General features: G+C 34.6%; 1 protein-coding gene across 2 annotated transcripts in view; it reads left to right on the forward strand.

Moving 5' to 3' along the window:
• Positions 1 to 14,316, forward strand: part of spas (spastin) — a 471,098-nt gene that overhangs the window by 412,162 nt on the left and 44,620 nt on the right. For both annotated transcript variants that reach the window (XM_081730817.1, XM_081730816.1), the window contains exon 2: positions 8,328 to 8,495. In XM_081730817.1, coding sequence (XP_081586943.1) covers positions 8,328 to 8,495 — 168 coding nt within the window. The remainder of the gene's footprint in view (positions 1 to 8,327; positions 8,496 to 14,316) is intronic.

Consider the following 14,316-nt stretch of genomic DNA (forward strand, 5'->3'; position numbering starts at 1 on the left):
ATATATATATATATATATATATATATATATATATATATATATATAAGTTCTACAAAACTACTACTACTATTACTTTTCTTTCCTTCTGTACCATTACAATAATAGTTTTAGTTAGTTGTAATTACAACAGTGTCGCAATTGCAAAATTTAAGTTATTATTGATTATCACATCTCCGAAACGATTTGAGATATCAAATTGCTGTAAACGGTATTCTTTATTGAAAATCATCTATGTAATTCTATGCCACATATAGGCAGTTCTTCGAAATAAGTCTTTTGAAAAAATCAGTATGTTGTAACCTAGTTTCTATTAATTCCAAATACGTCAGATAAAAACTGATTAGACATTGGGGTACTTTGGTTGTGCATTGCATCATCCGTCTCGCTTGCGTTATTACTGTTGTAGAGGGATCCAAAATTTGGATGTTTGCAATATTGTAGTGTCCCTAGTACGTAACACTGACCAATAAATAAAACTTTGTTGGATTGGTAAACCAGTTAATCTGGTGGTTTTGCAGAATGTTAGAGAATGTTCCCCTACCTATGTGCATCGTTAAAAATTTCAACCTCTTTCGAATGTTACAAGTGCATTACTTCCGGTAAAATTGAGTAATTCTGTGGGATGAGTTACGGTCGGATCACAGAATATCTAGGTAATTTAATTTGGGAAATGTTCCTGGAGATACAGGGAAGCTTGTTTGCTGTGTATCATTACACTGCATGTATCATTACACTGCATTGCATTGAAAGGGAATGTTGAACTTTCTTTTCCAGCATACTCGAAAATTAAAAAATGCCACATACCATTACATTCACCCGAGCCTCTTATGTATGATATATATATATATATATATATATATGTTTGTGTGTGTGTGTGTGTGTGTGTGTGTGTGTGTTCATGTGTGAACCTTGAGTCTGCAAGGGCTTGCGTTAAGCTTCAAAGCAATAACATAATTGTTCCACTTTCCTTTTCTCGAAATTTGTCTGCATTATACACGAGTTTTTTTTTTTAAAAAATGATATATTAGAGGGTATTATAATTTCACTTTGCACGTATTCAGGCACGTAGCCAGGATTTCGTGAAGGGGGGGGGGGTCCGTGACATGAAATACTGTGGTCATCACAAAAGGTGCTCGATCACTCTAAACTATTTTACTGGAACATATATTGGTTCGTTTAGCCAGGATTTCGTAACGGCGGGGGGGGGGGGATAGACATGAAATTCTGAAGGCCCTGGCGCTCGATCAATCTAAACTACTTTACTATCAACATATATTGGTTTGTTAGGACAATAAAATGAGGATATGTTGGCAAGTATTTTAATAAACTATGAAGAAATTTCGAGCAAAATAATAAAAAGAAAGTATTGAAAAAGATTTTGCAATATTTACGTTCTTCTCCTGTTTATTCAAATATAACAATTTTCCTTTCGTTATGACCTCAATTATTATAAAAAGTACATACTGAATACTGTCTTGTAAACTATCCTTTAATATAAATAAAATGAAGAGTTTGTTTGTGTGTTTGTCTGTCTGTCTGCCTGTGTGCTGCCTGGGGACCAGACGAATGGACCGGGAGTTACCAAATTTTGGTCAGGGGTTGGCCCAGTCCCCAGATCAAGACGAAGCGTTTTTTTCAAATTTCGAAACAGTGGGGTCTCAGGGGGGCGTTTACCGGAACCGGCTTGGGAACCAGACAAATTGACCTAGAGTTACCAAATTTTAGTCACGAATACCTTGGTCCAAGCTCCAGACCAGAGTTAAACGTTTCTGTCGAAATTCGAACCAGGGGGGTCTCAGGGGGCGTTTACCGGGACATGTAAAAGTAGTAGAAAATGATCAATATTTATTTATTTATTTAACAATCACCAGATACAGCTCAGAGGCCATTTTACATTGGATATCCAACAACATTAACAATGGAAAGGATTTGGGAAGGTATCGGCCAGGGCCTGTTTAGTAGGTGCTATCCCGGCATTTGTCTGGTAGAACTGAGGGAAACCCTGGAAAACCTCCTAAGTCAGAATGCTAGGCAGCGGGATTCGAAACCACGACCTCCCAAATGCGAAGCCAACGCTCTACACTTGAGCTATTAGTGCCGAATTCACATTTTCGCGGTCGCTGATATCAATGGTGAAACTCCAGTCGCATAACTTCCAAATTCAAGCTATTCGCCTCCGGACCGGGGGTCACCGGAAGGGGGTGAGATACCAAGACATATAAAAGTAATCCAAAATGACCAATATTAGTGTCAAATCCATAGTTTTCGCGGTCGCTGAAATCAATGGTGACACTTCAATTAGCGATGACTTGCAAGTATACGGGCCGGGAGCCAGCGGGGTGTGGATACCGAGGCATGTAAAAAATATCCCAAAATGACCGATATTAGTATCAAATCGATAGTTTTCACGGTCGCTGAGATCAATGGTGATACTCCCACAGGCGTTGACTTCCAAATACAGCCCCTGTGCGAAGCATATGTATATTCAACTAGTTTTACAATATATGTGTTCCTTTCTCTGTTGAATCAAATGCTAACAGAACTTTCTTTCAACATAATTTTTTTGTTTTTATTATTCCGTCAACTACTGTCTGTTCCAAATGACAGGTTAAAGGAGCAACAGAAAATTGTCCTTGAAATAACATGTTTGATACTGCAAGGATGCGATGACGAAAAGTTATGATTAAAAATGCCCACGCTGTTACACAACGGCACTTATGCTTTCGAAAGCTTGAAATCTCCCTGACTAATAGCAGGAATTCTGAGAATTCCATAACTTTTCTTGAAATTTCAAATTCCCAGACTCTTCCAAAATACCTCGCTTACCTCACCACCATATTGCAAGTAATACAAATCTCCTCATAAGAAAAAGTAAGCAAAAGCTTCCTGTAGTTTTCTTTTTAATTTTTAACGCTGATCCTTCTTTTTGTCATTTCATTTTGTTTTATCCTTCCTTAATTTTTTCATTTCTGGTCTCGAAGGGGGGGTCCTGACCCCCCCTCTTGGCTACGTGCCTGACGTATTTAATAATCCCTTTCCACAGATTATGTAAAACACCAATATTCCAATGAGCAGGAAGATATCATGATACAGTGTTCTCAGTCGCTTAATAACGAAGTAAAATGAGTCTTGCGGGAATATATTTTTTCGAAAGACTTAAGGCGAAATGTGAATACAGTGTGTTCAATTGAATAGATGAGCTTATGAAGACTGTTCTGCTCTGAGAAAGACGCTTACGCATTTTTGTTCCATGGTGTATTTAACTTCTCTATTCACATTGGCAACTTGCACTAATTTTGCAAGTTATACCCTGGACACTCGATTACTTACAGGACGTTTAGAAATTCTACTCGAAATGTTAGACAGAAGAGGAAGAATTTACCATTATTGCGGACTTGGTGCGTATATAGAGGAGCCCGCGGCTTTGCGATTCAAATCTGATCACAATGTGTTTCTAAGGTCTCAAACAGTGTTTACAAAAAAAAAATCAGACCGAGAAAACCTCAGAAGCTTTCCCAAAATTAAGATGAAACATACTGTCTACGGGGAGGGTAAACAAAAGCGACCTTAGTTTCTCAGTTTAAATTTGGTAAAGAATCAATTTGATCAATGTTTCCAAGAATCAATTTGATAAGTGTTTCTAAGGTTCCAACTAGTATTTCCAGAAAATCCAGGCCATTGGAAACTTTAAAAAAGTTGCCTATAATAACGATGGAATTTACCGCCTAAGAGCGGGGTAGATAAGAGGACCCGCAGCCTTTCGTTTTAAATTTTATCACTATGTGTTCCTGAGGTTACCAAGTAGTGGTTACAAAATATTGCAGACCGGGGAAAACTCAAGAGAGTTGACGAAAATTACGATAGGATTTACATTATATAAGTGGAGTAGATAAAAACGACCCACAATTTTTCGGTTCAAATTTGATCACTATGTGTTCCTAAAGTTCTAAATATTGTTTTCAGAAAATTTCAGACCTGGGGAAACCTCAAAATGTTGTCGCAAATTATGGAATTTACCGTCTATAGACTGGGTAAATAAAAGAGTCTGCGGTTTTTCGGTTCAGATTTGATCACAATGTGTTCCTGAGGTCGCAAATAGTATTCTCGAAATATTTTAGGGCGGAGAAAAAAAAGTTGTGCATAATTATAATTAAATTTACCATCTATAGGCGGGGTAGATAAAATGGCTCACGATTTTTCGGTTCAAATTTGACCATTGTCATCCTGAGTTTCCAGGTATTTGTTTAAAAAAAAAATCAGATTCTGAAAACTCAGTTTGTCCAAAAATAAATGGAATTTACCTCCTATGGTCATTCGATTCCAATTTGATCACTATGTGTTGTTCAGGTCTCATTGTGTTTTCGAAAGAAAAAAAAAATCAGATCGTGAAAACAAAAAAAAAAAAAAAAAGTTATCTATTTTAGGTGTACCTTCTTTTAAATTAGACGAGGAATAATGAAGGTAACCTGCGTTTCTTTTGATGCATTTTTTGACAAGGGAGGAAAAAAAAGACATGCACTTTTATACTGATGTACGTGTGCACCTAATATATAATATAAAACAATTATTATGTACGCATATATCCTACAGTAAATAATATAGTACTTAGTATGTGAGAGTAAATTAGTATGTTTGGAAGTATTTCCAAGCACTAAACACTCTTCGCAATTGCAAGAGGGGAGTCTTGTGCCCCGTTGCAGATGGACATGATAAATTAAACTAGAGGTCTGCGCGGATATAAAATGTCGCATTGACATTCATACCGCATCCCCAGTATTTCGATGAAATTTTGGCTGTCGATGTTTTGATTATCTATAAATTGGTTTCTGATGATTTCGATGTTATGTTGTTGATGAATTCATGTGGAACCGAGAATATCTAACTATCCAAATTACGGTTTAGTGGAATCCGGAAACGTGTGGTAGAACACGACACAAAAGAACAATTATCAAGTGATATGTGTATTTAATTTTTCAGTAAATATTTCAACACGCATTAGTTTATTCATGTGTGTCTTAAGCGTAGTCTGTATCGATCCTAATTTTGTGCACTGTTTGAGCAGAACGATATTACTGTTAGTGCTGTTTTTTTCTTTTTTTCTTTTTTTTTTTTTTTAATCCTATTTTAAAGGACAAAAATCTCTCCCACAATGAGGAATTCATGTGTTAAGAATGAAGTTCAGAAGAAATTAACAAAAATCATAGCTATAAATTAAGAAATATCCTGTTGCTGCTTTTCTTTCTTGTTATGTTAAAGGTAAATATTGGCAAAGTTTCAGTTTCAGATGAAGGTAATGTAAAATTTACATTCCGGAAATTGAAAGCGACCGAGTGACCCACAGCAACATCGACTACAATACGGAAGGATCCACCCACTAAATAATTACTTAACGAGGACTCTATTACAACTGTGTGCGTGGACGAAAAATCAATACAGCGTCGTATTGTAGGTCCCAAATAAAGTGTTCTTTCTTTGCGTTTCTTTTTCTTTCTTTATATTCAATAAGCGCAAATATAATGCCAGCGGATAGGTGGCGCCATCAATCACAAGCCTTCTAGAATTATTTTTCTTCTCATCAATTTTAGATTTTCATGCTGTAGAATATACATATATATATCGTTTGTGAAATTGAGTATATTTGAAGTCGATTGAAATTAGCGGAAATGAATTTTTTGAAATAGCTATCTAACGAATTCGTGAATGAAGTTTGGCAGCGTTTCTTTTTCAATTTCTCACAACATATTTCATTATTACTGAATCAATTGAAACGAAAGAGCTACGAGAAATATTGGCCCGTATGTAACGGTTCGAAACCTTATAAGGACATGAGTTCTTTCGTTTTTTTAAAAAAAAAAGTATACATGACGTAATAAAATTATGAATCTTAATGTAAAATCTTACGAGGGCCGTAAGTATTTGTAACGTATAAACTTTTTTTTTTTTTTTGTTTATTAGATCTTTTTTTATCATTATATTTTAGCGTTTCCTTTCAATGCCAAGACCTGTAAAACAGGAGTTAATGTCTAATTTGAAATTTGTCGCACCTGGAATTGAACCTAGACCATATATATAGATCATCTGATAGTCTCACATCACTTTGAAGACACTGTTTGTTCCTTCAGTTGAATATCCTGAGGATCTATTTCCAAATCTTTGGAAATTGTTGGATTCTGTTATTTAAGTGGTTCCTGTTATTAGCAATCGCTCTCTGCTAATCGAGAAAACCTTGACATTTAAGTTATTGTAGACCTCACTGGTATCTTCCGTCCTGTGAACAAGTCATAGCCGCAGCAACTTGCATCCCGTATGTACGGGAAAGGTTTAAATTATTATTCTTGGCAACTTCCCATATTTGACTCGAACTTAGTATTGATCCAAAATGTTTGTTCGAATTTCAGCAAAAAAAAAAAAAAATAGTATTAGAGTTTGACAATGAATGAAAACTCATGGAAAAGGATGTATCATCTTGTGCCCTTGTGCGTAAATGTAGACAAAGAATTCATATGAGTACATTCTGAAGTACAAACCACATACACTATTTCACTTCATATCCTCCGAAAGATCGTGTATGCAGAGGTTGATTCACTTATATTGAGCCGAATTTGAATGTGCCAGTTATCTATTAAATGCTTTGTTTCCACCACCGGTTGTGTTTGATCGACAGGCCACTTCTGTTGACTATTGGTCGGCATCTGAGTTTCCATTGCAAGAGGCTGTATTGCATCCCACTCCTCTTTCAGGCTTTCCATAGGACGGTAACTGTGTGGATTCGACCGTGACAAAGGCGCCACTTCAGGCATCCGAAAAACAACAGTCCATTAGGCTACCATCTGAATTATTGACAGAAATGTCAGAGAAGGGAATTGCCGAAATCCAGTTTCCTCCTCCACACAGCGATAGAATTCCAGCGATGTTTTCGCCGTGTGGTTGATGTCTTGGTGCAGTTCAACCTGGTTCACGTCCTGTTCGTACAATGCTGGGATTCCATACGGTACATTTTAGTCAGGGTAGTAAGCAGCAGTGATTTTAACGTGTCGCTCTGCCTTTCATATATGCAGTTTGCCATATACGAGAAACCAACCACAATCATGAACCCTTTTGGGAAACGGTTCTAGCTGCCCGCGTTGGTATGGTGGGCACAGGACTTTGTGCCACATATCATTTCCGTATAATACGATTTACAGTGGCGCGACCTACACGAAAATTACGCACTTTACACATTTCTGCGATGCGCGACGCCTTGAACTTAGCGTGGGAAAGGGTCACAATGAACTCTCCTAGAATCTGTTCCGTTTCGGCGGCATGAAGACTACTCTCGATCGCACTACTCTACTACGTGACTAACAAGAGAGTGTTACTGACCATTGGCAATCTCAGGGCGATGAGTTGCGCATGTGCGGTACAGTTGCACATTGACTTCAGCTCAGTTTAAATGAATCAACCCCTGTATTCAAATATCAACCTCTGATATCAAATCAATCAAATTTTTGTAAGGTTGACCGAGTTGTTTTGATACCGTGATTAGTATAATGTCTGACTTTTCTTATATTTATTGAAGTTTCACAGAGAATTTATTAGATATTTAAATAAAATTAAATCGATTTGTTACTTCATAACAGTATTTAATATATATTGATCAAGAATATTGTAGAGCATGTTTGTTCGAATTCGAGTGTTTTGATTAGAATAGTGTGTTCGGTAGGTTTTTTTTTTTCTTTCTTTCTTTTTAAGCAATGCTGCAGACTATCACACAACCTTCAGTTTGACACGGAGTCTGCTGCATGTGCTTTCACCAGAAATTGAACTTGTAGCAATATTATTTTAATTCTTACTTGTTCGATGATGATGATAGCACCTTTAGTCACTTGTCTCTTACCATTACAATTCAAGACTGCACATTCAGAGAAAAGATGTTACTAGCAGAAATCTCATTCTTTGCACCTCTTTTTCTCTCTTGTGTCAGATATCAAGAAACGCTAAACTACGTGTTTAATTATTTTAAATGAAAAATCTAAATACCTAATTTCATTCTGAATTATGGATATCTTTTATAATAATTGGAACCCCATCCTCATGGAGTTTTCAAAAATCCTATGCACTGCCCAAATCTCAAATTTCTAGCTTAAGTAGTTTGGCCTAGGCGCTGATCGATCAGTCAGGATTTAATTGATACAGAGAGAGATTGGCCAGGCCAAGGAAGTCCACAAACAGAATACCAAAATTTTTCGGTATTATTAGATAAATCATAAATACCAATTAGCTTTCATTTCCATAATAACTAATACAATGATAATATTAATACTTCTTTTTCTTATATGTAATTTCAGGTCAGAAAGATGTGGCGATTGAACTTTACAAGAAAGGAATTGCCGAGTTGGAAAAAGGAATTGCAATAGAATGTTACGGAAAAGGAGAGGTATGGGAAAGAGCTCAGCGTCTCCAGCAAAAAATGAAGACCAACTTGACAATGGCAAAAGATCGTCTAGATTTCTTAGGTAGAGCAGCGTGAGGCATAGTTTTAGATCTTAGAATAAAATTAGAAGGTAGTAGTTTTCTAAAAAAGAGAGAGAGATAGTGTGTGCATGATTGTAATTTATACATGTAGATATGAGATCAAGAGACAAGCAATTACAAAAGAATGATGTATTCTATTTGTAAAGATTGTGCTTTCCTCTTCTATCACTCATATTATATATTTCTTTTATGTTTCCAAGACTGGTATGACATGCTTCTTAGCATTCTTTTAAAATAATAATAGGTCCTTCAACTGTTCTGTTTTTTCTTTATTTTTTTTAAATAGTGGTTTAAGTTTATTTGAATTAATGATTGATGGACGTAATTTATTTTATTATTATTCATTTAGCAACACAACCTTCTGTCCTATGATATTAATGTCATACTCTAAACTCGCAAATCTACTTTCTTAACCATTGAGTGGAGCATAGTATAAAGCACTTCCAGATGTCTTCCTTAATCTGGATCATTTCGTTCAGAAAGTGGTGTAAAAGATATTAATGTTATAATAAAACATCTTAATAATCTCAACTTGACAGATTTAACTTTACCATAATATTTTCCTCAGTACAACTGCAGATATCTTCGGTAGTAAGAGTATATTCAACTAAAACCTGAGAGAAATTGAATAGCATAACAAATTGATGGAAGTAGGAAGCAAGTGCAACATAAAACACTCCAATAAAATTATTATTATTATTATTATTATTATTATTGACAAGGAAAGTTGCAAAGTTTCAATTAGTGATTTTTCATTACTTTAGTAGATTGTGATTCTTAATCTATTTAGATCATACTTAAAAGTAGGAGGGGGATGATTGCATTTTGTTCCTGTAATGTTCTTTATTCTAATACGCATGTAGGTCAGAGAACAACTGGGTGAACTCCTGCTGTGTCCAGTAAATTAACAGAGAGTCGTTGAAGATGTGAACTCTTGTATGTCCAGTTCTTAGCATTGTCTAGTGAGAAAGCAATAACCCATATTCTAGCAAACCCTCGTGCGTCACAAGACATCGATTACTGAGAAACAAACGATTATAGCGTTTGCTTGCATATCGATTGTTGGCAAATTCAGGTGATACCTCGTATCCCAATGAGTTCAATGTATTATAGCCATATCTGCTGTGATGAGAGCAGCTGGATCAGCGTGTTTTTAAAGGATAAAACACCTTTTATAATGTCTGAAATGTTAATATTGTGAATAGATATAGTGACTTTTTTCGTCTCCTGGAAAACTAACGAATTGGACATACGAGGTATCACATCTTCAACGACGCAGAGGTGGCATTTAAGCTAATTTGTATATATTTCAAGCGAAATCCAGGTGCGGAATCCCTGGTGGGAGCTTATGTAGTTCGGATCCCATGTTACGCAGTATTTCGACATCTCATATAGTCTTCGCTGCTGAAAGGGACGCTATTAATTAGTGATGGTGTTCATTGTTGAAGCGAGCGATCCTCTCACACTAATTTTAATCCCAAACTATAAGAGCAAGTCTCTATCTCCGATAAAACATACACAATGTTCTATAAAAATCTAAGTGTGTTTAAGAAGTATTCAAGAAAATGTTATATACAATTGGGGGCAACACCTGATTATTGGCCGACTTCAACTGCAATTGCTACTAGGTTGGAAATTTGACGATATTCGACAATTAAAAAAAAAATCGAAAGTTTTATTATTATTATTATTATTATTATTATTATTATTATTATTATTTAAATCTTTAGGGGGAGAATACAAGTCAGTCCTAATATTTGATTGACTTGAACTGCAAGATTGGGATTATGTGAAAATCTCAGTAAACACATACATCATATGTTAAAATCGAATAATATTTACGAGAGTTACCATAGAACATATTTTTAAACCTGGCGGGAGAAGTTCTTTCTCTTCTTCTCGATTGATTTTAAATGTAAATAGTGGGAATGATTGTGAAGCCTAAAAAAAGTATGTCATATTCTATGGGAATATTTTTATGGAAGATACCATGGATCATACTTTTTAATCTGAGTGGGGAGAGCAGTCCATACCACACTAAGAGGTTAAATTGGTTGCTCATTCTTGACTTACGTTAATCCCAAGCATAGAGGATTATGGAAAAGAGACAAAAGAAAATGCACACTTCTCCAAAACATAATTGCGCGTGTAAATTTTTGTAAGTCCCTGAAACTCGTCAGTTGTGGCAACAACGCATTCGAAGTAATAGGAAGGAGAGTAATGGGGGGAAAATCTCACATATGAGTTTACAAAAAAGATACTGGTAATACTACAATATGCACTGTTCTGCTTGTTTACGCGAAACTAAAACTAACGTCTGAAAAAAAATGTTTAAAAGGTATTTTAAATTTTTGTTAAAACAAAATCAAAAAGGAAAATAGATATGGAAAATAATTACATGCGGATCACATTGCAAAAACTGGATTCAACGGGGAAAAGAAAAACTTCCGTAGTTACCTGTACATAATCATGAGAACAATGGATTTCTTTTAGAGTTACGTTCGACTAATGTCTTAGATAATACACAAGAAAGAAGCATCAAAGCAGCTTTACAACAAAGTATTTAAGAGGATGCAAGAACTTCGTCAATTCATTAGTTGTAATAGTTCATCGGATGACTTGCAATTGCTCTTGATGTGCATTGATATGGCCAAAATAAATAAATATCGAAATTCGAAGAACAAGAAAGGAGTGCAGAATGGAGCAAATCCTCCCACTGTCCACTGTTTCAGAATTGATTAAATAAAGTAACAGTTATATACAATCTATCAAGCTATTTTTAAAAAATCGTCTATAATCGAAAAGACTAGTATTTGAAAACTTCCTTATCTAAAGTATAGTATGCGGCTAAACAAACAGTACTGAAATTCGAAATTCCTACTCATCTAATCTCACAGCTCCAAATGTCTACATATGGCGTATGCTGAAGGAGGCAGTTTTCTGGACAGAACTCCATACCAGTATACCGAAGTTAAATGAGAAGACTTTTTGTCATTGTAGCAACCCATGTTCATTAACATAATCATCAGTGTACATGACCGCTATGAAGAAAGTGTGCGACGTAATGGTCAAAATTTTGAACCCGTGATGTACAGGCGCGATTTATATGTTGAGTAGCATTCAATTGACATCCATTTGACATTTCATACGTTTCATTATGTTGTAAAACAAATAAATTAAACAATATAAACAATGCGATTTCTGTACTCTTCGTTTTGGCGCATACTGTAAAACATGAAATACGGACCTTTTGGAAATATGAATGAAAAGAAAATTCAAATTATTATTATATACTACAAAATTTTCCCCTTCACAAAATAAAATATTCTATATAGATTCCAAAAGAACAGTAATTTTGAGCAGTGAATGTTAAAAATATTTTGGAAAAGAATTACTGAAATATTTTTGTAAATGCAATATTTGAGTTCCTTGTTTCATCAATTTGTTATGCTATTTGGCTTCCTTGCTATTTAAATATGTTTTTAGTAACGAAGACTGTGTGCAGCTTGGCTGACAAAAGTATTATAGTGAAAGTTGTATGTTTTCAAGTTGAGAATTATTGATATTTTATTTGATGTTATATTGATTCTCGAATGTCTCAAAGAATGTGTTCTTTTCTAAAAATATAAGCTACGTTTCAGAAACAGTTTAGCTGCAATATATATGTATTAAATGACTACCCCAAACAATGTAATATGTAGTCTGTCTAGAAAGTAACCAGCCGTGTAATAGGGAGAACGATACACAGTACTTTTAACAGTGATGCCTTAGTTTTTTTCAAAGTAGGAGGATCCACTTTTCAATACATACTGTAAAATTTATTGCAATCGCGGTGAATTTCATTGTCATGTTCTCTGAATCATATAAACTTTATGAAATGTCTTCCCATTGAAAATTGGGAGAAGCCAAAGGATGCTGGGTACAAATATGGATCGTAAAGGTAGCTAAGCCGCCCAGGTGATTTTCTGTTTTGCCAAAAATGCCCTGTACTGAAATAATGAGTGGGACATTATCGTGATCGAGATGACAATTACAAGTGGCCACTGCAGGAACCGTTTTCTTTGTCAGCCTGAAAAGAACATTTTGTGTAAATGTTTGAACGTTAAGAACGCACTTATAATGAAATGCTTTCACAATGAGGGGGGATAGACGTTTCTCGATTATGTCTTAAACTACTCTATTATACTACATTTGTGCTGCTTTAATTGGAATTTCCCCACCTACCCACTTGGTTTCCTTAATCATTCCAATAGCTCCTTGGGCGAAGTTCCAATTTGACGCAGAATTTGATGTAGATTCGCTCCCTCGAATATTATGAATAATACGTATCATGGTACACACATTTGCCAATAAAGGACCTTTCCCTTTGGCTACCAGATTACATTGATTGCAACGTTGTACTGTATTTACATTGGCTGAATTATTTCCGGACAGACTATATGTGTATATATATATATATATATATATATATATATATATATATATATATATATATATATATATATATAAAGTGGAAGATATTGTACAGAAAAGCACACTAAAAGATGTATGTATGTATATAACAGTTGAAAATACTTATGAAACACGAGCATAGAAGAGAAACATGTTAAGTGTTTCGTTGCCAGACTGAATGTTATCTTTCCTTATCTCATTTCGGTACGTACGGCAAATGAAATATTCTCTTCAACATTACTAGTAATTAAACTTTCTTCAAGCTGACGAAAAGAAGACGTGTTTTAGTAACGTGGGCATCAATAACAAGTAGTGAATATTAAAAATCAATAATATAATTCTTACCTATGCTGCGTTTTGGTTCATGAAATCTATAGGTTGCATTGCAAATTACTTACTACAGTTCTTAAAACTGAGACGAAAGTAAATTATTAAGCTATATGGAGAATTAACTTTGAATATTATGTTGCGAACATCAATATTCCGATATTTCACTTTGTACAATATTGCTTTAGTCATAATTTTAATAGAATTTAGGAAATTCAACTCAATATTACCTGGAACGATTTTTAAAGAAATGAATTCATAGGATAAAACTTTTCATTTCGCGAAAGTGTATGTCATTCACATAAATAAAAGATGATTTTCATATATTTATGTTTACGTCAACTCGCGTTTTTTTTTTTTTTTCACATATAGAGTAAAACAAAAAACATTAGTAAAACTATTATTTTTTATGTATTTATTTTCATACTGTAGCTGTACTCAAATTAGATATCAATACACCTATAGTGTTGGAGAGCTAGCGTAGGTATTACCGCGTGATTGAGTTTACAAATAGTAGCTTTTACTATGCTCCTTTAATATCAATAGTTACGATTGAAGACTTGTTTCTATTAGGATTAAATACATCTTTCATGATCGCATAGACTGAAATTTAAAGACAGCTATACACAGGTTGTTACCATGACCTGGAGACAAACTCAAGAGTAATGATTAGAGGCCGGAAGTTTAGGCATTAAAAATCTGGAGAAAAGGCAGGCAAATAGGCACTGAAAATTTCAAAAATAGGCACTAATATGTAACTCGAAACAATGAACGTAAATACTCAATACAGTTAAATAAAACAAAACAGATTCAACTCATAGATAATATTCAAAGAATACAGAAACATATCTGTTCGTTAACATCATCTTTTCCTGTATACCGTATATTTAAAAATATATATATATATATATATATATATATATATATTGGTGTTTACAAGCACCTAATATATATGTGTTATTTATATTATATCAATTGTATATTTTCCCAATGAAGGCTTATTTTGAAGAAAATGCATAGAAT

The sequence above is a fragment of the Thermobia domestica genome, chromosome 11 (genome assembly GCF_964235325.1).
Source record: "Thermobia domestica chromosome 11, izTheDome1.hap1.1, whole genome shotgun sequence".
NCBI classification, from domain to species: domain Eukaryota; kingdom Metazoa; phylum Arthropoda; class Insecta; order Zygentoma; family Lepismatidae; genus Thermobia; species Thermobia domestica.